Source organism: Cottoperca gobio, chromosome 1 (assembly GCF_900634415.1).
Source record: "Cottoperca gobio chromosome 1, fCotGob3.1, whole genome shotgun sequence".
In the NCBI taxonomy this organism is placed as follows: Eukaryota; Metazoa; Chordata; class Actinopteri; order Perciformes; family Bovichtidae; genus Cottoperca; species Cottoperca gobio.
This window is the reverse complement of record NC_041355.1, coordinates 1,453,236-1,475,076: the sequence shown is the minus strand read 5'-3', so window position 1 is coordinate 1,475,076 and position 21,841 is coordinate 1,453,236. Positions and strand designations below refer to the sequence as shown.

The window sequence follows — 21,841 nt, the reverse complement described above, 5'->3', positions numbered from 1 at the left end:
GTTTCACATTGTAGTTTATCAAAGGCAAACATCATTTATTTTAAGTTATTTAGAACACAGAACCTTTTTCATTTCCATTAACCAGCCTAAAGAATGCGCTGCTTTATCGTCTATTTTACTCTAAATGGGACGATAATTTGCAAAATGAACATCAAGCTGTGTTGAAAAAGATTTGAAACTAGAGACGACGTTTAGCTTCTGCTACGAGTAGTTCAAAGGCAAACTTGACCAAACTAACATTGACATTTTAATTGTTTAAATAAATACTGTAATATTGTAAAAACGCTATGGAAACATATTATAAATAAGGTTTATTAACACTTAATGATTGGGAATCACTGGTTTAGAGGATTTAAGTTACAGCAGAGTCAGACTTCAGAGTGAACAGCAGGCGGCAGCAGATCCACACAAATACTGAAATATTCAGCACAATTCAATTTCAGTGTTTAAGGAACTTCCGGTTTGGCTCAGATGTTTTCTGACATTAAAGGGCCAGTGTGTAGTATTTAGGGCGATCTAGTAACAGGAATTAATATAATATTCTATGTTTTCATTAGTGTATAAACACCAGAAACTAAGAATTGTTGTGTTTTTTCGTTAGTTTAGAATGAGCCCTTTATATTTACATAAAGTATAGTGAAGGTAGTGTTAGGTAGGTAAGGTCCTTAAAGCTACCACGGCGTTACCACGGTTTTGCACTTGGCAGCTCGTTATCGCAGTCTTGTAAAGGCAGGGCTGAGCAGGGGGGTATTCAGTTGGTTGCAATCTGCAACCGCAACGCTAGATGCCGCCAAATCCTACACACACTGTCCCTTTATTGTGGAGGAAAAACTGAAAGAGAAGACTTTTATTTTCACATAAATAAGAATACATTTCCTGTTAAGAGTCCAAATCATTGTGTGTTTTATAAAGAAACTGGAAGAATAAATGTAACTGCAAAGCAAATCATCAGATCAGCAGTTTGTCTTTTTCTTAAGACCATTTTAGGTTTTTACGGAAACAGTTATTTTACAGTGTACAGAACATATTCCTTGTGACGTCATTGTTTAGTTGCTGTGCGACTTCACTGTCCAAGTGTAAATAATGTCATTAATCTGTAAACAATTACTATTTCAATTCAATGTGTTTGGACTTTCAATAGGCCTTTCTCATTTCCCAGTTTACACATCCTCGACTCCTCGCCTCCCGAGTCACGTCTTAGTCCCGCCCACGAGAGATGCGAGCGGAGGAGGCTCGAGGAAGAGGCTCGAGGAAGTGGCTCGAGGAAGAGGCTCGAGGAAGTGGCTCGAGGAAGAGGCTCGAGGAAGTGGCTCGAGGAAGAGAGGACTCGAGGAGGCAGAAAAACGAGAATTGAGGAAGGCCCGATGTGTGTCTCTCTCCGTTTCTCGTTATTCAGCTGCTGTGAGTCACATGGGTCACATGACACCTTATGCTGCATTCACTGTCTCCAATTTAAGTCCGAAAAACAAATGTTAGCCCAAAAAAACTAATTGACTGCAACACACAAGCTTCATTCAGCGAAATAGTTCGAAATAAAAAAAAAAGAAATGTCGTTTATTGTCAGTTTGTATTATAATAAATGTCTACTCACAGTTTGCTGTATAAATTATGTGTCCCTTGTTCAAACGTAGAATTAAAACAACCGTGTGTCGTTCACTGGTTCCCACTCTTGTTGTCAGGAACCCTCTTAGTGTTCAGAAGGTAAATCTTTCAAGTTTCAATTTCTTTATTTATCATATGCACAATAATTACACTAAATCAGTCGTTGGCAATGCAAATCTTGGATCTCAGGCATCCCTCCAACAATACTCATTAAAGGTGTATAAAAAAGGGAAATAACACAAGTAAAATGCTGAGTAGTTAAAATATAAGGCTGAAATAAGAACATAAAGAAAATATAGAATACATATATGTTTGGTAGACAATAGTGCAAATGAATAAAACTGAATGTAAACAGGAATGTAATATATATATCTGGCTCACACAAGCCGGATCCACGTCACTGTGTCTTTCTTTCCTCCATATTTCCTCCGGTCCATGAAGGCAGCACAGGACCTGGTTTATTAGAGCCCGACAAACAGCAGCTCAGATCAGCCCAGAGTCAGACTGAAGTCTGATGGAGGTCAAACTGTCCCGTTAAAGTGCAGCAGAGAGGGAAAATGTGATGTGGATCCTCACAGATGGACGTTTACAACTCAAACTGAGAGGAAACCGAAGTTTGGACTTTTGTCCTGCAGAAACACAGACTCTCCGCCTCGGACTGACAGTCTGGAAACTCTTCGAGGAGCGTTAAAATAACTTCTGGAAAGTAGTTTTGGGAGTTGTGTTGGGAGTTTAAGAGATGTCCGAGCCAGAGAAGAGCGAGGACATTCCTGATGAGTCTGCAGGAAAAGGAAAAGGAATTCCAAACGGAGGGAATTCTGCAAAAAGCAAAGAGGTGAGAGTCAGAGTGCACGCTCACAGCTGATGCTTCTGCACAAACTGAGCTCATGGTTTGTTAAACATGTCTGTTTATTTCACATGACAGTAGTAAACTGATGGACTTTTGTCCTGTTTGCCTCATAAAGCAATTAAACAGTGAAGAAGACATTTCAGAGAAATGTTTGCTGCAGTAAAAACCTCTAAACTCTGTTTAAGGTCTTTTCTAATGTGACAGTTTCTTCTGTTTCATCTGCTGCTCAGAGTCACTTCAGGAACTAAAGATGGAAAGCTGCCTTTTATTTTTAAACTGTTTTAGACTGAAGGATGCATTGTAACACCAGTGTATGATTAACATGCATGTTTACCCTTTTAAATTCCTTCCAGAGTGTTAAAATCACTTCATTCTCCTCTGTCAGACAGTATAACACATTCAGTGGTACACCTTTACAGTCTCTGCAGCTGGCTATTATTTCCATTATGTGTATATGTTTGTTATTCATTGATTCATCCGTAAGTTAATTAAGAGTTAAATAAATACAAATAAAAAGTTCAAAGTTACAAAAAGTGTTTTGTTCGACCATAGGTCCAAAACCAAAATCGATGCATGTGGGTGTGTATACTGTATATACATTTGAAAGAAATTGATTGAATTAAATTGGATAATACTGCTTGTGTTTCAGGATTATGACCTGGCTTCCATCTATGTGTCAGACGCTCAATACAACAGGAACATCTACTTCGACACGTCGCCTCAGGCTGTGAGGTGAGACATTCACCTTTATAATCCAGAGTTTCATCTCCTGCTGCTTTTAATCCACATCAGTGTGAACACAATATCCACCACTGACGTTTAACTTCACAGTTTGATAAGTTCAAGTCTGGTTGTATTTTATATTTCAGATTCAAACAGTGGATGTATCCACTAACAAGTATTGTGTGTGTGTAGCGTGAGACGTCTTCTTCCTCTGTGCTGTTGAGCTCCATTGTTGTCCAAAAACGATTAAAACACATCAGTGAGCTTCCGTCCTGCTGCACCAAATACTCCCCAGAGCACCAAATGTGGATTAATCCGCCGCTGAAAATAGTCCCCAACAAATGCACTATTTTCTCCTGCTCGTTTCATAAAAAAACTATAGTGAGCAGCTGTGTGTGTGTGTGTGTGTGTGTGTGTGTGTGTGTGTGTGTGTGTGTGTGTGTGTGTGTTCTCAGACTGTATCTGCGCTACAACCACTGGATCCCTCAGGTGCTCCTCTTCTTCTTCATCCTGGTCGATCTGTCTCTGGCCCTCTTCGAGGAGCCGGCCGTCGTCCCTCTGCCTTCATGGGTAAGATGGTTGCCGCTTCATGACACACAAACATACTTCCTCTTTTTTTTTTATGTGCCCTTCATAAGAAGAAGAAAAATCTACATTAATTCTGCAGATGGAAGAAGTTTTGTCTGCAGTGTTTAAATGTCAAAACGAACACTAAGGATTTACTGTATATATTGATTTCTTGTTAAAGATTTTTAAATTCCTGTTTGACGTCTGAGAGCCAATCAGAAACAAGTATCTTAAGTGGCCTTCACTGTCTGATCTCTAACCTTTAGTGTTATTGTGATTTCAGGCCACCATGCTGGTGGAGCTGCTCTGTCTGCTCGTCTTCACCATTCGACTCGTTCACTACGCCAAAGTGATCCCTCGAGACAAGTTCTGGAAAGATCCCAAAAACATCTGCATCATCGTCATTGTCGTGGTAGGAGGGGCTTATCCACATCTGTGTGGTGGGAGGGGCTACTGAGCTGCGAGAGGGAAACTGAACTCCGTCAATCTGCGAATCACAATCTTCTGTATGTCAGTCGGCCTCTCTGGCGGCCAGTGGCCACTCCCGGTACTGCAACAAACTAAATCTAATACAAAATGAACCAAAGACAGATGTTCAAATGTATCGACAGTTTCAAGTACAGTTGTATTCGAATGCAGTGAAATGCATCGGACTATACTATACTAAACTATATATAATAAGAATAAATAAGAGGCACCGTGTTTAAAAAAATCAGTTATTTAAAGTCAACTTTTATTTTGAAGGTGCTTCCTGTTCAGTAGTCTGACTTCCTGGGAACTAGAGCTGCAAAGATTAATCAATTCATTCATTAGTTTTCAACTATTAAATTAATCGTCAACTATTTTGAAGTTATCTCATTCCAGCTTCTTAAATGTGAATATCTTCTGGTTTCTTTACTCCTGTATGACAGTCCGCTGAATATCTTTTGAGTTGTGGGCAAAACAAGACATCTGAGTACGAAGTCTTTGGCTTTGGGAAACATTTTATAAACCAAACAACTAATGGATTAACAATGAAAGTAACAGTTAGTTGCAGCCCTGCTGGGAACATCTGTAGAGAATCACTGAGTGTTTCCACTCGGGGACGAGGTTACTTCCTGGTGACAGTTGGTCAGTCGTGCAGTTTGGACCCAGAACACTTCCTGGTTTTTGCTGTGAGCAGAGTTCCTGTCTGTGATCTGCAGAGTCAGAATGTGCTGAGAAGACTTTCTGTCTGTTGTTGTGAAACAACCTTTAGCCGGAGATGTCGCCTCGTCAGCATCTTTTTTTTTTTTTTTAAAGCAGAAAGGCTTCCTGGTGACTCAGTGACTGGAGCCATGAAAGAATCTGAAATGCTCCTTTTCTTTTCTTCGTCTGTGAAAGTGTCGCTGCTTATTCCTTCACTCGTCTTCATGTAGTGTCGTTTGACGGTGTTGGTGATGCAGGAATTAACTTTATGCTCTTTATATCCACCATTCTCTGTGCAGCCTCATTCCTGTGGGAAGCTCCTCACTAGAAACTCTGATGTGAATCTGGTGATGATACAGTTTGTATCACGATGTAGGGATTACAATTCAATATATTGTGATGCTGTGAGCGAGGCCATATTTCTGCAAGATTTAAAAAAACATATATATTTAAGGAAAACATAAAGGCATCCTTTTTTCTTGAAACCAGAAGGATGCTCCTGTAACGTCCAGCGTCGTGCTGTCTACATATCTTTGCATGAAAACTATTAATTAAATATGTTTTGAGAATCGATAGTGTATCGATATTTCCTTCTGCCAGCTTGTTGTTTTGATGATGTCATCGTTTCACTCCCACGTTTGTCTCTCGGTTGCGGCTGCAGTTGCTGACTTCAGGAAATGCAAGTGAAACGTCTCCGTCCTGATTGGCTCACACAGCCTTAAGTCTAAATCGTTGTATGTGATCGAGTTCTGGCAGCAAAAAGCTCTTATTTTAAATTATATTATTTATGATTATGGTTTTGGAGGACACACCACATGGAAGAGATGCTCATCTATAGTTTACAAAAGACACTTAGCTGAACATGAGAAGTTAACGTTTGAGTCATTGAGCGCCCACCTCCAGATGCTTCGGTCCAGGTTGAATCTGCTTCTCTGTGAGGAGGCAGAAGAAGGTTACAGAGATGTTCTGCTGCAAGACAAAGATGTCACTGTGACGTACGAACTTTACCGTCACACAGGGAAACTATTAAACATGAAACTGTTTGTGTTTGACTTCTGTGTCCTCCAGCTCACTCTGGTCGATATGATCATCTACGGAGCGCTGAAGGCTACAAACTGTTACGGTGTCCGCTGGTCCAGAGTCCTGCGCCCGCTGCTGCTGGTGAACGTCACAGAGGGACGGCAGGTAACCTGTCTCACCTGTCTCACCTGTGTGAACCCACAGCCTGAATGAAATGCACTTTATTCTCCTGTTATCACAGTTGCGTGTCTGTGTCTCTGTGTGTCTCTCTGCTTTCACCACATATATATATTTAGCAACTTAAAGAAAAAGTAACATTTAATATGAAGACTTTTCCTCCAGATCTACTTTAATAACGGGGACATTTCCACATCCATCTGTGTTTTCATGTGAGCAGATGTCTCACATGTCTTCTCTCACTGACTGACGGCCGTCCTGTAATCTCTGGGTCATCAACGTGTTCTGCTGTTTTTAAACTTCCTGCTGAGCTGACGGCGCCTGAACGCATCATAAACTCTTGTTTGTTTGTTTATTTGCGTTCAGCTCCGCCGAGCGTTCAGAAGCATCCGGAACGCTCTGCCTCAGATCTTCTACGTCTTCCTGCTCTTCATGTTCAGCCTCCTCATCTTCTCCCTCATGGCGCTCAAACTGCTGGGCAAACGGTGAGGCGACGTTCTGTCACTCGTTTCTAATCTGACACAGATAAACTGCTTGAAACCGGCAGAACGCGTCAGTAACAGCAGCTGTGATTGTGCGACTAACGAACCAAAACTACCACAAAGTGTCAACATTTGACATTTGTTTCACACAATTAATGAAATGACATTAAAATAAGTTTTAAGTGTTTTTTTGCAGAATGAATCTGAAGTTTTATAAAAAACAATGTATGAAAAAGACTGTTTGTGTGTTTTCTGTGCAGAGGTCTGAAGACGATCGATGGCGCTCCGTACTTCACCAACTACCTGGAGATCGTCTTCGATCTGTACGTCCTCGTCACGACGGCCAACAGTCCCGACGTCATGTAAGACTTTTAGACAAACTCTTCACTTTGGTCTGAGGTCAGATTTCATCACATGGCTCTGGTGACCTCTGACCTCCTCGAGCAACACCATCAGTTTAAATTTTATCCCAAAAATATTTTAGCATACAAAACATTTAGAAAATCTATTTATAAAGAATTAAAGAATATTTTATTTTTGAGTTGATGATACTTTTTACACAGCAAGATATATATATATCCATATATCCATATATATTATCATTATATTAAATTAAATTATTATTATTTTTTTTTTTTCTTATTTTCTTATTTCTTTTCTTTTAATTGAATTTAATTTAAAATATATATATATATATATATATATATATATATATATATATATATATATATATATTAAAAATATATATTTATTTTTATTTTTATTTTGTTATTCTTTTTTGAACATTTATGTTTCTGCAGTCAGAAGCTTCCACAGAAAACAAAAAGGAAAGGACTCTTTCAGAAACGTTTATCTCTCCGTCTGCTTGTTTTTGTTTTCTCTTCTCATCGTTTGCAGGATGCCGGCGTACAACGCCAGCTTCTACTTCGCCATCTTCTTCATCTTGTACATCCTCATCAACAACTACATCTTCATGTCCGTCTTCTTGGCCGTCGTCTACAATAACTACAAGAAGCACCTGAAGGTACCACGGTCACACTGAGAGTGTTTAAACAGTCTGAAACACGCCACGTGAACTTTCTATTTAAATCAAATGTTAAAACTATTAAAAACTACAACTCCACTTCAACATCTGTTTTTGGAAAATTCTTTACCAGCTGGTTGGAAGGTTTCCCTGTGATACAGTTAGTCCAAGAAGAAGAGAGTCTTCATCTTTTCTCTCATGAAATGAAACCATGAAGCAGAATGTAAATCCTGCATCTTATCCCTCAGTCACGCTCACAGTGTCGTGTCACAGCTCTCTGCATGTTTGTCTCTCTGAGCTCTTCACCATCTGTGACAGCAGTGTGATGGCTGATTTATGCTTCTGCAGTGAAGGCATCGTTTTCAAACAAATGATCCATTAACGTAATTACGACAGTTACCTGCTTTACTGGGGAGGTAATGCAGAACTACACAAACAATACAATTAGAAAAATATCAAATGACATTTATTAAAACATATTTACAAAACAAAGAAATGTGATTGTTATATTTTGTTATATTTTGGTAAATTTGTCAGAACTCTGTGTTTTGAGATTTTTCTTTTGAACAATCACAGAAAGTTGTTGGTGTTTGTCATGAACATGTAACAAGAGTTTGGTTTTGTAATAAGAAACGCTTAAATATTGAGTTGAGTTTTATGTTTTGACGCTCCACCAGGAGGAGATACGGCAACTGGTGAGGGCCAAAAGGCACAAGATGGTGCAAGCGTTCGCTGTGCTGCAGGAGCAGCGGGAGGAGGGCGGGGAGCCGGTGGTGAGCCAGGCTGACTGGAACCAAATAGTCCGACTGGTCCAGCCCGACATCAGCAACGCTCACAGAGAGCTGCTGTGGAGCGTCTCCGACAACAACAACCAGGGCTGCATCGGTGGGACACACACAGACACACACACACACACACACTGCAGAGAGAGAGAGAGAGAGAGAGAGAGAGAGAGAGAGAGAGAGAGAGAGACTTTATTCATCCCGAGGGAAATTTAGGAAAGAGAGAGAGAGAGAGGACATAAAACAAAGGTGATGAACATCCTTCTGCAGAGTCTCCGTCTGCACACTCGTCTTCAAACACTGCTTCATCATCCAGTTTGACTTTAATCTGAGAACAAACTGCGCCTGAGAGCTGATATCAAAACACTGTTTGTTCCACTTTACTGCATTATTATATATCAACATGGAGGTGAGAGGGACACGCCTTACTGTCCATCTGCTGATCCACAGCCGCTAATGACGAGCGTGTAGCTTCAAAGCTGTGCTGCAAAGTAACTAAGTACATTTACTCAAGTGCTTTGAGGTACCTTTTTGCTACTTTATACTTCTTCTCCACTACATTTCAGAGGTAAATATTGTACTTTTCTGACCGGGGACAAACAACAATAACGTAAAGCTATCTTTCCTGTAAACAGCTTCAGTCGAGAGGCTCGTGCTCCTGATCTGCTCACCTGAGCTCGCTAACGTTTACATGTCGCGCTGTCACAATCCTCTCATCCATGAGGAGATGCAGTAGATAGAAAGTAGTTCCAACGTGAAACGGCTCACAACAAGCCCTGTGGATTATCTTGAATAACTCGTGGTGCTCAAAGCGCCAAAAAAAGAGATTTAACAAAAACTCTTTTTTTTGGCGCTTTGAGCACCACGAGCCAAAACGAAGTCGGACGTCTCTACGACCAATATCTCCAACACTCAAACACTCAAAACAACCTAGATTGATAAATAGCATGAATAGTGAACTGTCCCTTTAATGATGCTATAATGTTTTTTTATATGATGTTTGTTTTAGTTTCTTTTCTGTTGGTGAATTGACAGGTAAGGTGGCGTTCGTTCAGCTGGCCGACCTCCTAAACATCGAGGTGATCACGCTCAAGTCGAGACCCCACCCGCTCCACGGTCTGTGCCCCGCCCTCTACCTGTCGGCCCCCAGCCGCCTGCTCTGCCGATTGGTCCAACACCGGTGAGACAGACAGGTTTCCTCTGTCTGAACATGATTCATGCGTAACACTCGGTGTTTAAGAATTTAAATGGATGGAAACATGTCGTATAAAACATTTGAGATGTTTCTCTTCATCCTTTAACAGGATAATTAGCAGGTAGCAACGATTCCACCTGCAGATCCAGTGACAGCCATGAACGCAGCTCCGTGTTTTTAATGTGTTCTAAACTTATAACTTAAACATATAAACCGACAAACAAACTGAGCAAAAGATGTTTCCACTTCAGAGCTGCTAAATTATATTTTCTTAAGCAACTTTTAAACACAAAGAAATAAACATTTTTCAAACAATTGTGTTGAAATTAAAAAAAAAAAACTTTTAAAAAATTGGTTAACAACTCTGTTTCATTTAGGTCGTGGTAGTTTACACAAAGAACGACAGTTAAGTGAAGTAGTATTACGCTCGCTGGTGTTTTGGGATTGTTTTGACTTCCTGGTGGGCTAATTGGACCTTTTTGTTAACTCAAAATACGCTTTTAAAAGTTCTTTATTGTTGTAATTATCTAAAACTCTTAAACAATGAGACCAAAGTTACTCAGGAAACTTTTGGAGGTGAGATACTTTGTGAATTACTGTCAGAGCAAAACCATTGGAGTCGAAGGTCAGACCTTTTAGAGTTTCTCCAAACGTTCAGTGTGTTCAGTGAATATGAAGGTGGTTACAGACACACTAGAGCTCTGCTGTGTGTGTGTGTGTGTGTGTGTGTGTGCGTGTGTGTGTGTGTGTGTGTGTGTGTGTGTGTGTGTGTGTGTGTGTTTCTCAGGGCCTTTGTGATCGTGTACGACCTGATCATCCTGGTGAACGCCGTGTTCATCGGTCTGGACGAGACGAATCCGTTGATCGCTAACTCTGAGTGGGTGTTTCTGGCTCTCTACCTGCTTGAGATCCTGATGAAGCTCTACGTGTTCGAGCCCAGGGCGTTCTTCTCCAGACACAGCTTCTGGAACTGGTGAGGACGAGCTGACGTGTACCTAAAGTATAAAAAGTAAAAGTATTTATTGTGCAGTAAAATGTTCCCTGTCAGTGTTTGGTCTGAAAAGTGAACCTGGATGCTCTTGAATCACCAGCAGGGGGCGACTCCACTGGTTGCAAAAAGAAGTCCGATTGTGTAGAAGTCTATGAGAAAATTATATGATATATGATGTTTTTGATGAATATTCTTGCTGCATTAATGTGTATTTTGCATCTTACTGATGTAGGTGTGTAAGGATGTTCTAATGTTTACTACTGCTGCTCAGAAAAACACTTCAGTTTATCAGAAACATTCAAATTAAGAATCACAACATTTGGAGATGCATCGTTTTCATTGGACAGGAAGAGAAGGAAAAATGGTAAAAAGTAACTAAAGTTCTCGGACAAATGTAGTGGAGTAAAAAGTCCAATATTTTGCTCAGAGATGTTGTTGAGTAGAAGCATAAAGTAGCTTAAAATTGAGAAAAGTATTTACGCTCAACTTGAAATGTCTGTTTTCTAATTTTTGATTTGCGTTTTCAGGTTCGACACGATCATCGTCATCTCCGCTCTCATCGCCACAATCATCAACGCCACCTTGACACCATGTAAGTTTGTTTTTATTTCAGACAGTTCAGCTTTCGTGTGTCACTTTAAAACAGGTAAACATGAGAGTCAGAATCACAAAGGAAATCCGCCCCCATGATTCGGATCCACTCCAAAATGTATCGGGTTCTCCCTCGACCCACTGCTGCACCCTTCCACCAAGTTTCATGAACAACGGGCCAGTACTGTCTTCCGTAATCCACAAACTGAACCATAAACATAACCTCCTTGGCGGAAGTAATAAAACCCACAATAACTTCAACATTTCACATAATCACAGCTGTTGTACAGCAACAACAACAACAGTGACAGAACATTAACCAAAACAACACAACACTAGAAAACCACAGTTGTTCGCTACAACATGTTCACAGTACGAGTACAGAAAGAAAGAGATTCCACTGGCCGATTTTAAACGTCTAACTTCAAATCTATTTAACTTTGATGTTGTTTGTGGTTTTGTTTGTTTTTCTTTCAGGTCTGTCTTGCAAAAGAGATTTTGATCTGCGTGAGATCACCAAATGTTTCTATGTATTTTGCATCATCCTGCTATCAGAACAGTAAAATATTAACTACAATTTCATGTTAAGATTTGTTGCCTCCTGAGGACTTCAGGCCGCTGCACACCTGACATGTGGAGGCCTAAATGTATATGTGACCAGCTGTTCATGTTTGTCCTCTGAGACGTGAGCCTGTGCAGGCTCTGCGAACAAGCCCTCCCTCCTGCGACAATAAAGATTTTCTGCCTTTCTGAATAATCTTTCCTTTCCTGTTGTAGCGGGAAATTACACCAGCCGACAGATCCTGGACATCGTCTTCATCCTGAGAGTCCTCAGACTGATCCGGGTGGTGGACAGCATCAAAAGGTTTCATCTCTGCACTTTTGACTCATTCAAACATGTTCATAGTTCTAAATTATTGCTCAAATTATTATATAATAACCAAAGCAGTGATTGGATACCTTGTCATCACTCACTCATCTGTCCTGATTGGTTCATATTTCTACGTAGTTTGTGTTTTATATCTAAAACTGTTGCTTCACTAACGACGAGGACTTTATTCCCTGTTAGGTTTCGTACAATCATCAACACCCTGATCAGGATCGGACCAGCAATCCTCACATTTGGACAGCTGATCATTGTAAGTTGCTGAAAGCAGATTGAAATATATCGTCAGGCCTCTAAAAGTGTTTTGATTTCCCCCCCAAAAAAGTCTAAAAGTGTAATAACCAGACTGAGAGTCAGTAATGCTAGCAGCTCTGTGAGCTAAATGCTAACGTTAGCATGCTAACATGCTCACAATGACAATGCTAACATGCTGATGTTAGCAGGTATAATGTTTACCATGTTCACCCAAGAGGCGACCCCCGGGTCTGAAAAGTGAACCTGGAACCAGCAGGGGGCGACTCCACTGGTTGCAAAAAGAAGTCCGATTGTGTAGAAGTCTATGAGAAAATGATCCGACTTCTCACTTGATTTATTGCCTCAGTTTTCCTAATGAGTTTATGTTTCAATCTCTAGTTTCAAGTCTTCTTTAATACAACATGATGTTCATTTTGTGTTTTATGGTTGTTGCCCGTGTTTTCCTCTTCAACCCTTTCACAGTGTTTTCAGTTAATGAAAGTTGTATCATTTCGTTAGCCTAAATATGTTTTGTCCAGCATTCGGTTGTAGTTACTGTAGCTCCACCCTCTCGTCCAAAAAACAAAATGGCAACGACCAAAATGCCAAACTCGTGGCTTCAAAACTGTAGTCCACAAACCAATGTGTAACATCTCGGTAGCTTTGTGTTCACCACCTTAGTTTACCGTGTTAGCAAGCTTGAGTTAGTATCCTGAAAGTGAAGCTGGCTCTGACCGGATCGTCCTCCTCCTCAGGTGGTGTACTACATCTTTGCCATGGTGGGGATGGAGCTGTTCAAAGACAAGGTGAAGTTTTACGAGGACTTGAGCGACCCGGCAAATCTGTACTGCGGAAACGATCAGCTGAAAGGAACGGCCTTCGCACAACTCAACTACTGCAAGAACAACTTCAACAACGTGGTGTCGTCCTTCATCCTGCTGGTGGAGCTCACTGTGGTCAACCAGTGGCATGATATCCTTCCCCTGAACGCCTCGCACACAAGAGTGAAACTGCATAGTCAATGTGTTTACTCTCCTGTAGCTGCTGTCAGTCACCATCTGCAGGTCTTATAGCTTCACCTGAAAATGGTTTCTCACGCTCTGATCACTAAGCAAAAAAGTAATACGTCAATATCTGCAATCCTAAAATACTTCAAATACGTTTTAAGTAAAAGAAACATCAAACGATCATTTTCAGATCTAAAAATTCAAATCAAGATTAAAATAAGAGTTCAGATTAAGTGAGTAAGGGATTATAATTTGAAAAAAAATGTAAAGGTTGCTTAACAAATTTTGATTATTGAAGCTTTGCAGAAGCAAACATTATCATTTTAAATTAACTTTTCTTTTTGGTTCAAAAGTACAAACTAATTTGCATCAATAGATTTAGAATAATAAATATTATATTATAGTATTGGATTATAATTATTATTACAGCATGCATTAATGTGCTCATCACATTAATGATGCAGTTGGTAAAAATTAAGCTGATTTTAATTAGTCGCTTGTAAATTTCTCCTCGAGAATCAATAAAGTTTTATCTTATTGAAACATCATCATTTATTAGTTGATAATATTTTCTATTATAATCTGAATCTACAAAGTAACTAAAGTTGTCAGATGTAGTGGAATAAAAAGTACAATGTTTCTCACGGAGATGCATGCGGAAACAAATACCCAACTTTACTCTCAAAATGAAATCCTCTCGCAGATATTCTGATGGTGTTTAAGAATCATTAAACTCTGTGATTCCTTAATTTGACTTCACTGCTCAGCAGCGGCTTCGCTGCCGTCACCCACAAATCAGCCCGGATCTTCTTTGTCATCTTCCACATCATGGTCGTCATCGTCATCATCAAGTAAGACTGCAGAGGGGGGGGGGGGGGGGCATGAGACAAAGACACTGTGAGGTGAAAGGGACAGGGAGTTAGTTGTGGTCTGGCCCACAGTTTGCATCAAAACTGGCACTCACATTCTCCGTCATAAATCAGATCTTACACACACAGACATAATGCACATCATTTTAGATTCACCTCCACTTCCCAGGGATGTCATTAACTCAGATGTCCATCACCAAGAAATGTCCATAAATCCGCGTAGAAATCATAGAACGAGCACAAATTTGCAATAGCACCCACACACTTGAAACCCACGACATTATGTGGACCGACCGACCGACCTCCTAACAACTGCAGATCTTCCCTGAGAATCATGTTTTAAAGTTTTTTTCAGTATCAGTGTAAAGGCCCTGTCACACAGCTCCGTATGGACAGAAACGTGTACCGGCGTATATGAAAATCTGTCAGAGTCCAAATACGTCCAACATTTCATCGGATCGGAAAAGTGAACATATACAGATACGCATGTCTAACCTATTGATAGCGCATCACTTACTTATACAAAATGTATCAGACGAATACCCAACGAATGCATAATGTATACAAATTTGGCGTATACAAAATATCGGCAACACGCTGGTTTGCGTAGATATAAGGTAAGGTATAAGTAGTATTCGTTAAGAGCAGGCGGTGTTACGCTGGGGTGCGTTGTTGAACGCTGATGTTTTGAGCATGTTCAAAATTACCGGACGTACCCGACGTGTGCTTCATAAGATATGCAGACGTTACATTACGTTAGACATACGTGAATACGGAATACGTAGTTCAATACTTACGAATGTAAATATAGTATGTGAATACTTACCTACGTGAATACCTACGTGACTACGTTAGAGGTACGTTAGATATAGGCAACAGTCGGCTGACGGTGAATCAGCCAATGTATTGATAACGAGTGGATAACCTATTCCTACCCGATGTTAAGATGATGCCTGACGACGGAGTAACTTATTAAACGTGTTTCTACAGTACAGCTAGCGTTCAGCATGTTAGCCGTTCTCCAGCATCAGCATGACGTGAACCAGATGGCACTTTTCCAGTTCCGTTTTAAATAGGCAAGTGATACGCTAGCAATGTGTTGGACATACGTATAATAACTCGTTATGTATTCGTCAGCTAACATCGCTGTGGAAAAGTTGGACGTATTTAGACTCTGACAAATTTTTAGCTAATTTTTAATATACACCGGCATGTTTCTGCCGTACATAACTGTGTGACAGGGCCGTGTGTCTGCCGTCTTCGGCGTAACGTCTGCGTCCTTCAAACGATCACAACTTACCCTTAATTTATATCAACCTATTGCCGATATTTCGTATGCGCCGGCATACGTTTCTGTCATACGGATATGTGCGACAGAGCCTTTATCTAGAGATAGCTGTTTGTACATCCATGGGTTCACTGCAAACAGGAGCTGCTAATAGTTATTTCAACACACTTCAAATCCTGGCAACCTGACCAAATGTAAACCACATGTAGGTTAGAAATGTCGCTGATGATGCTTCATTTTCTGTTGTCTTTCAGTATCTTCGTGGCGTTCGTACTCGAGGCGTTCTTCGTGGAGTACTCGGTGGAAAAGAGCGACCTGCAGACGTCTCTGGAGAGGAAGATTGAGGAGCTGGAGCTGGCTGTGGCGCAGTAAGTTGCCATGACAACCAGGACCTTTCATATATATACAGTGTTTACACATTAATCTGGGAAGAGATCAGTACCAGTGCTGACATTATATTTAAAGATCAAAAATGTGTTTTTCTTATATTTATTGTCCACTAAAATGTCTGACCTCGACTGTACCTGACTTAAACATACAAGCTAGATGAGCTACGTCACAAATTTGAAAGCCAATCGGTGTTTAATGTGCAAACTGCCGGCAAAGAAACCAAAAACTTCCAGCGCAGAGCGAACTTGGATGTGAACCAGACACTGGAGCTTCCTTCCATATCGACCAATAAATCCCACAAGATATTATTGTATGTTTCACAACCATTAACGCTGTGTCAGCCAGTTACAAGCTAACAAACAACGTAAACAAATAAAAGATGCTAACTATGCTACGCTAACTGAATAACATTTGTAGTCCAATATGTAGAATAAATTAATAATTTAAAGGTTTTCAACTCTTTTGTTTTGTGACCCCTCGTCACAGGTGTGTTTACAGTTTAATTATTTTTCCTTTTTTGTCTAATTTAAAGATAAAATGTATTTTTTTCAGCTTATATATCCTGTTAATTATTTAGTGAACCCTCATGTTTGTCTTGTGTCTCCTTTTGGGGGTCGCAACCCCATGTTGGGAACCAGCTAGAAATACGAAACAAAGTCTGATAATTATCAAATGTTTTTATATTCAATTCAAAATGAATTTTTCTTGATTTTGATTCTTTAAAAAACATTTTTACTCTCACTTAGTTGGTCAAGAGACACTGTTCTGCCCTGAGTGTCGTCTGTAAGGCAGCACGGCCTCGTCCCTTTAAAAGATCTGGTTTATATTATGTAACGTTCTGGAATATTTTTATAGTCCGATGGGATTTTCTGTGTTTAAGGAGCCTCTTTACCAGCTGATAAATATTGTTGTTGTTTTATACTGCTCTCTGATTGGTCAGATTCTCCTGTCCTACATTAACTCCTGCTCCACTGATGGTGTTTTAATGGTGCTTTATAGGTTATTGGTTTCATTTTATGTCTCCTAACTTCATATTTTATTTTTACTTTTCTTATATTGTAATATTATATAACATTACTGCCTTTAATGTCTTTAATTATGTAAACTTGAGGCAGATCCTAATCCTGTTTCTTAATGTTCTGTAAATAAACTGAATTGACTTCCAGGGTCCTAAACTGTTTATTGTTTACGAAACTCCACTAAACATGTTTTGATAATCGTCCATGTTGTTTTGTGCACCAGGGAGACGTTGGAGGATAATTTGGTGAACGCCATGGAAACCATCGACAACGATCAGGGAACCAGGCAGGCGGCGAACAACAAACCCGCCCTGATGTTTAAAATCGCTTCAAAAAGTAAGAAACACTCAGACCTGCAGGCAGCAAACACAGAGTACGAGTGGAGGAAAGAAAAAAACATTGTAAAGACAAGAGAACAAGTTTATAACAAGTGGTGCTTTTATTTTGAAAGGGCAGACTCTGTTGAATGATCTGCATATGAAAGAACTAGAAGGGCACAAACTATGAGACTGAAACACTTTAAACACAATAACATTTGTCTCAGACCACTGCAGGTCTATCTATATAAGGAACATTTTTAATAAAATATCATATATGATCACATTTTGTAACTTGGTATCAGAAGTTTCACGTATGACAGCGTATTAATGACATTGTAGCTGTAAGTAGCCGGTTGAAGGGGGGACATTTACGTGAAAGAACTCACAAATTTAAGCTAGCGAGGACTTGGCTAAGTTGGCGGAAGGATACATGTGTGACTAGGTCCGGTTTTCAAAATATGGTACATATTGCAATCAATGTAGAGATATGCGATGTCTTTTCATAGCACCTCAGGTATTCAGCGTATCAGAGAGTGTCTGACATGAATGAAAATGACGACACTGCTGCTTGTTTCCTGTCAGGATATCGGACGGTGGACGCTCTGCTGCAGCGGATGTTCGAGTCCGACCTCGACCCCGAAGACTTCGCTGAGAATGACGATCAGACGAACTTTGCCAACCCGACGTTCAGCTCTGCGTAGAGACATTAATGTACAAATACATATGAAGGGAAACAGATTCTATCATTTATATACAGTTTTATACTCATCTGATGTTTGTCCAGTGTTATATTTTTATATTTCTGTAGCTCTGTGTAGAAACGCATAAAGAATATTTACACTGGTCATGTTTTATTTCTTTCTCACAGAAACACTAAAGTTTCACTCCAAACACAGAAAGCAGAAAGTGAAACATTAGAGTTAAAGTTTAGACTTTAGTCCATCTGCACTTCTACTTAATGTCACTTGTTTCTGACAATGATAGTGAGGAGACAAATGTGCACGATGGGAATGTGTGTAAAAGGAAATATATTTAATATAATAGTATTAATAAATACCAGATGGAAAAGGAAAAGAAAGCAAAAGTTTATGAGATTTTATTATTATACTATGAGATTGTTGAAGGTATTAAAGTATTGGCAAATTAAATAATGTGTTTAAATTAATTTATAAATGAATTTAAATAAAACAAAAACAGACCTAATAAATACAGTTAAACTAAAATGATTTATTCAGGAAGTAGGAGTCTTTAAATTAAGTTATAATATAATAATAATACATTTTTATATAAGACTATGCAGCCTATTATATCAGCTGAGTCAGAATAAAGTGATGTGATGAAAACATGACTTTGTGTCATTAACTATGAAAACATTATAATGTGCTAAATAACGTTTTGTATTTAATTCAAAGACTTATGATGAAACGGGTTGTAACCTTGTGTCCAGTATTTCCTCTCTTATTATAACTGTGTTGTAAAGCTTTTTAACTCACTGTGGATAATTAGTCAGCTGATGAAGACCATGTGATGTGGTCAGAAGCTCCAGAACAAGCGAGTAAGTGGAGTTTGCGTTGAGATTGTTTTGTCAATTATAGAACAAGTCCGAGCTGCAGAAGTTTAATTAAGTGCAGTTTAAAGGTACTTGTATATACTTCTGCTGCGTCATGTTCACCTGACTGTTGTTTTGCTATTTAAAATAAAACCTGTAGTTGTGTAAAAAATACTATAAAATGTATACAAATGTGTACATGAAGCTAATAATATTTGTGTACTTTTACTACATGAATGCTTGCGAACAAACTCCACGTCACCAGGGGGCGCTGTGGGGCTGCAGCTCTAACATGAAGACACAGAGGAAGTGTGTGTGTGTGTGTGTGAGAGAGAGAGAGAGAGAGAGAGAGAGAGAGAGAGAGAGAGAGAGAGAGAGAGAGAGAGAGAGAGAGAGACAGACAGAGAGAGAGAGAGAGAGAGAGAGACAGAGAGAGAGAGACAGAGAGAGAGAGAGAGAGAGAGAGAGACAGAGAGAGAGAGAGAGAGAGAGAGAGAGAGACAGAGAGACAGAGAGAGAGAGAGAGAGAGAGAGAGACAGAGACAGAGAGAGAGAGAGAGAGAGACAGAGAGACAGAGAGACAGAGAGAGAGAGAGAGAGAGAGAGAGAGAGAGAGAGAGAGAGAGAGAGAGAGAGAGAGAGAGAGAGAGATGCTGATGCTGATGCTGTAGAGATGGAGCTGAGGGAGTGGAGGTGGAGGATCCTGCTCGGCTCCGGACAGAAAACAACATTCAGGTAAGAAAACAACAAACAAATATCAGAAACAGTTTGAAACAGCTGATCGCAGCGAACATCGAGCAGGAAACCGAAGTGAATTGACGCTGTAGAGTCGGTGTGACAGGGTGTGTGTGTGTGTGTCGGTGTGTGTGTGTCGGTGTGTGCCGGTGTGTGCGAGGCCACAGCCAGGATGTCGGGTCAGTAGAATCTCATCAGAAAACAATCGATCAGATTTATTGTGTTTTAGCTCCGGTAGACCGGGATATTGATCGAACAACATTAGAACAACATTAGAACAACATTAGAACAACATTAGAATAACATTAGAATAACATTAGAATAGGCCCGACTGTAAATGGAGGGGAGGATGAGGCGTTCAGGTGCTTGGTTTAGAGGGTGGGACCGAACAGCGTGGCCTGCTTCCTGTAATCATAAATAAAGGAGCGTTACTGTAAAGACGGACACGGTGAGTTCACAATGTAGAATCAATTGTATTTAAAAAATGTACATTTAAATAAAAAAATTCAGGGAGGGAAAAAAACAGACACGCTGGTGGTTTGTTTACAGTGGGGCTATGTTTTAAAATGTCCTGAAATAAACACAGTAAGCCTTTAACATACAATAGAATCCAATATATAAAAAACTTAAAAATAAATAAATAAGGTGGTATAAAAATGTGATAAAAGGCCTGAAATTAATACAATTCAATAGGCCTACAATATAGAATAAAATCATTTTAATTTAATTTAATTTAAAAAATGAAGGTGGTATAAAAACACGCTGGTGGTTTGTTTACAGTGGGGGTATGTTTTTAAAATACTCTAATAGTATATATATATATATATATATATATATATATATATATATATATAGCTTAAAATATATACAATTACATTTAAGTAAATGTATAAAGTCGCTGGTCGTTCGTTTACAGTTGAAGATTCATAATCTCGAAAATTCATTAAATCAGTTTAATTAATTTCTTTATGAAATATTTGAGAGTTTTGTCTCTTTTTGGCATTATTATTTAAATGAAACCATGAAATGTCTCTTTGGCTTAACTGATAGCAACTCATGTGCACAAAAAGGGTTCAAACCACTGTGTCAATCAATAACAATGTGTTGTATTTTATTAGCTTATCATATATTTTTTTAATGTAAAATCTTAATCTGAAAAGTAACAAAAGCTATTCAGATAAAAAGCTAATTAAATAGCTACGTCAGATAGATGTAGTGAAGTAAATATTTACCTCTGAGATTTAATGAAGTAAAAGTTCAAAGTAGCACACAATTAAAACACTCAAGTAAAGTAAAAGTGAATATAAATGGTACTTAAGTACAGTAATAGTAACGTCTCTATTCTCCAACACAGTGCATTGTTTCTATTGGCCGACAAGAACATCCGCTGAGTCTGAGCAAAGAGGGACTGACCTATCAGATTGCAGTGAAACAGGAAATGCATGCTCAGATGTGTCTGTCGATGGGGCTAATATTTGTGTGACCTTCAGACTGGGAGTAGGTACTCACATCAACATCTGTTCTGCAATCGTTGAGTTAACTCTGTGACATCCTGCAGGACAGTTCGACTCCACCATGTGTTGCCATAAAGATCATGTTAAAAAGATTTCAGCTGCTTCTGAACTGAATCTACTTTGTACATCGAGTTGCATCACAGTTTATTCAGTTATTGTGTATTTTATATCTCACAACTGAATCCTCAACGTGACTCCAACGGTCAGATAAGTTTAAAGAAAAAGGAAAAGTACAACATTTCCATCGGATATGTGAATATGTGGAAGTAGTGGAGTAAAGTAGCAGAAGTAATACAGCAAGTCAAAGTAATAAACTGATAAAAACAATTAAATTCACAATTTTTTTGATATTTCATAGAGCAAATAGATAATATATTTATTAAAAAAAAAGAAGATTTACTCATGATGAAAATCAGTTGCAGCCCTAAAATAAATACATCTAAAATATTCTGTAAAGATAATCTATGAACAGTACTGATTCAAATACATAAAATGTCATCAGTAAAGTTAAAACATACACATATGTTGATTCAGATCTCCGTAAAAAACAAAAGGACAATTGTTTAATCTTAATAAAAAAAATTGTAGGCTATATAAATATGTAGGACTACTTCTAATAATAAAATAATAAAATAAATCAAAGTTGATTAGGTGTGATTACTGAACAAATAAACTTAATACAGGTTTGTAAATAAATAATACAAAACAATGATAATATTACATTTTATTTTACAACCATATTAAAAACAAATGTATCAAAAACACAAAGTAAAGGGAACAACATTTCCACTTTGGAGGCGATGACGTGCTCGTCAGAGTGAGTTTTATTTTGAAATAATGTACCGGATGTTGTGGTTGT

The 21,841-nt window shown here is 39.0% G+C and overlaps 2 protein-coding genes across 2 annotated transcripts in view; both read left to right on the top strand.

Moving 5' to 3' along the window:
* Positions 1 to 1,255: 1,255 nt before the first annotated feature.
* Positions 1,256 to 18,028, top strand: tpcn3 (two pore segment channel 3). Its single transcript, XM_029459435.1, has 20 exons — positions 1,256 to 1,401; positions 2,044 to 2,437; positions 3,102 to 3,184; positions 3,631 to 3,745; positions 4,026 to 4,154; positions 5,978 to 6,094; positions 6,473 to 6,591; positions 6,849 to 6,950; positions 7,486 to 7,612; positions 8,290 to 8,497; positions 9,430 to 9,574; positions 10,377 to 10,562; positions 11,108 to 11,172; positions 11,949 to 12,036; positions 12,241 to 12,310; positions 13,047 to 13,263; positions 14,059 to 14,149; positions 15,710 to 15,823; positions 17,088 to 17,200; positions 17,767 to 18,028. Exons 2-20 carry the CDS (start codon positions 2,342 to 2,344, stop codon positions 17,883 to 17,885), a joined length of 2,304 nt encoding a protein of 767 aa, XP_029315295.1. The 5' UTR covers positions 1,256 to 1,401; positions 2,044 to 2,341; the 3' UTR covers positions 17,886 to 18,028.
* Positions 18,029 to 19,412: 1,384 nt separating this feature from the next.
* The window catches only part of ttbk1a (tau tubulin kinase 1a), a 44,713-nt gene continuing 42,284 nt past the window's right edge, over positions 19,413 to 21,841 (top strand). Inside the window, 1 exon segment of the mRNA XM_029457196.1 lies at positions 19,413 to 19,468. The gene's annotated coding sequence lies outside the window, so the exon portion shown is untranslated.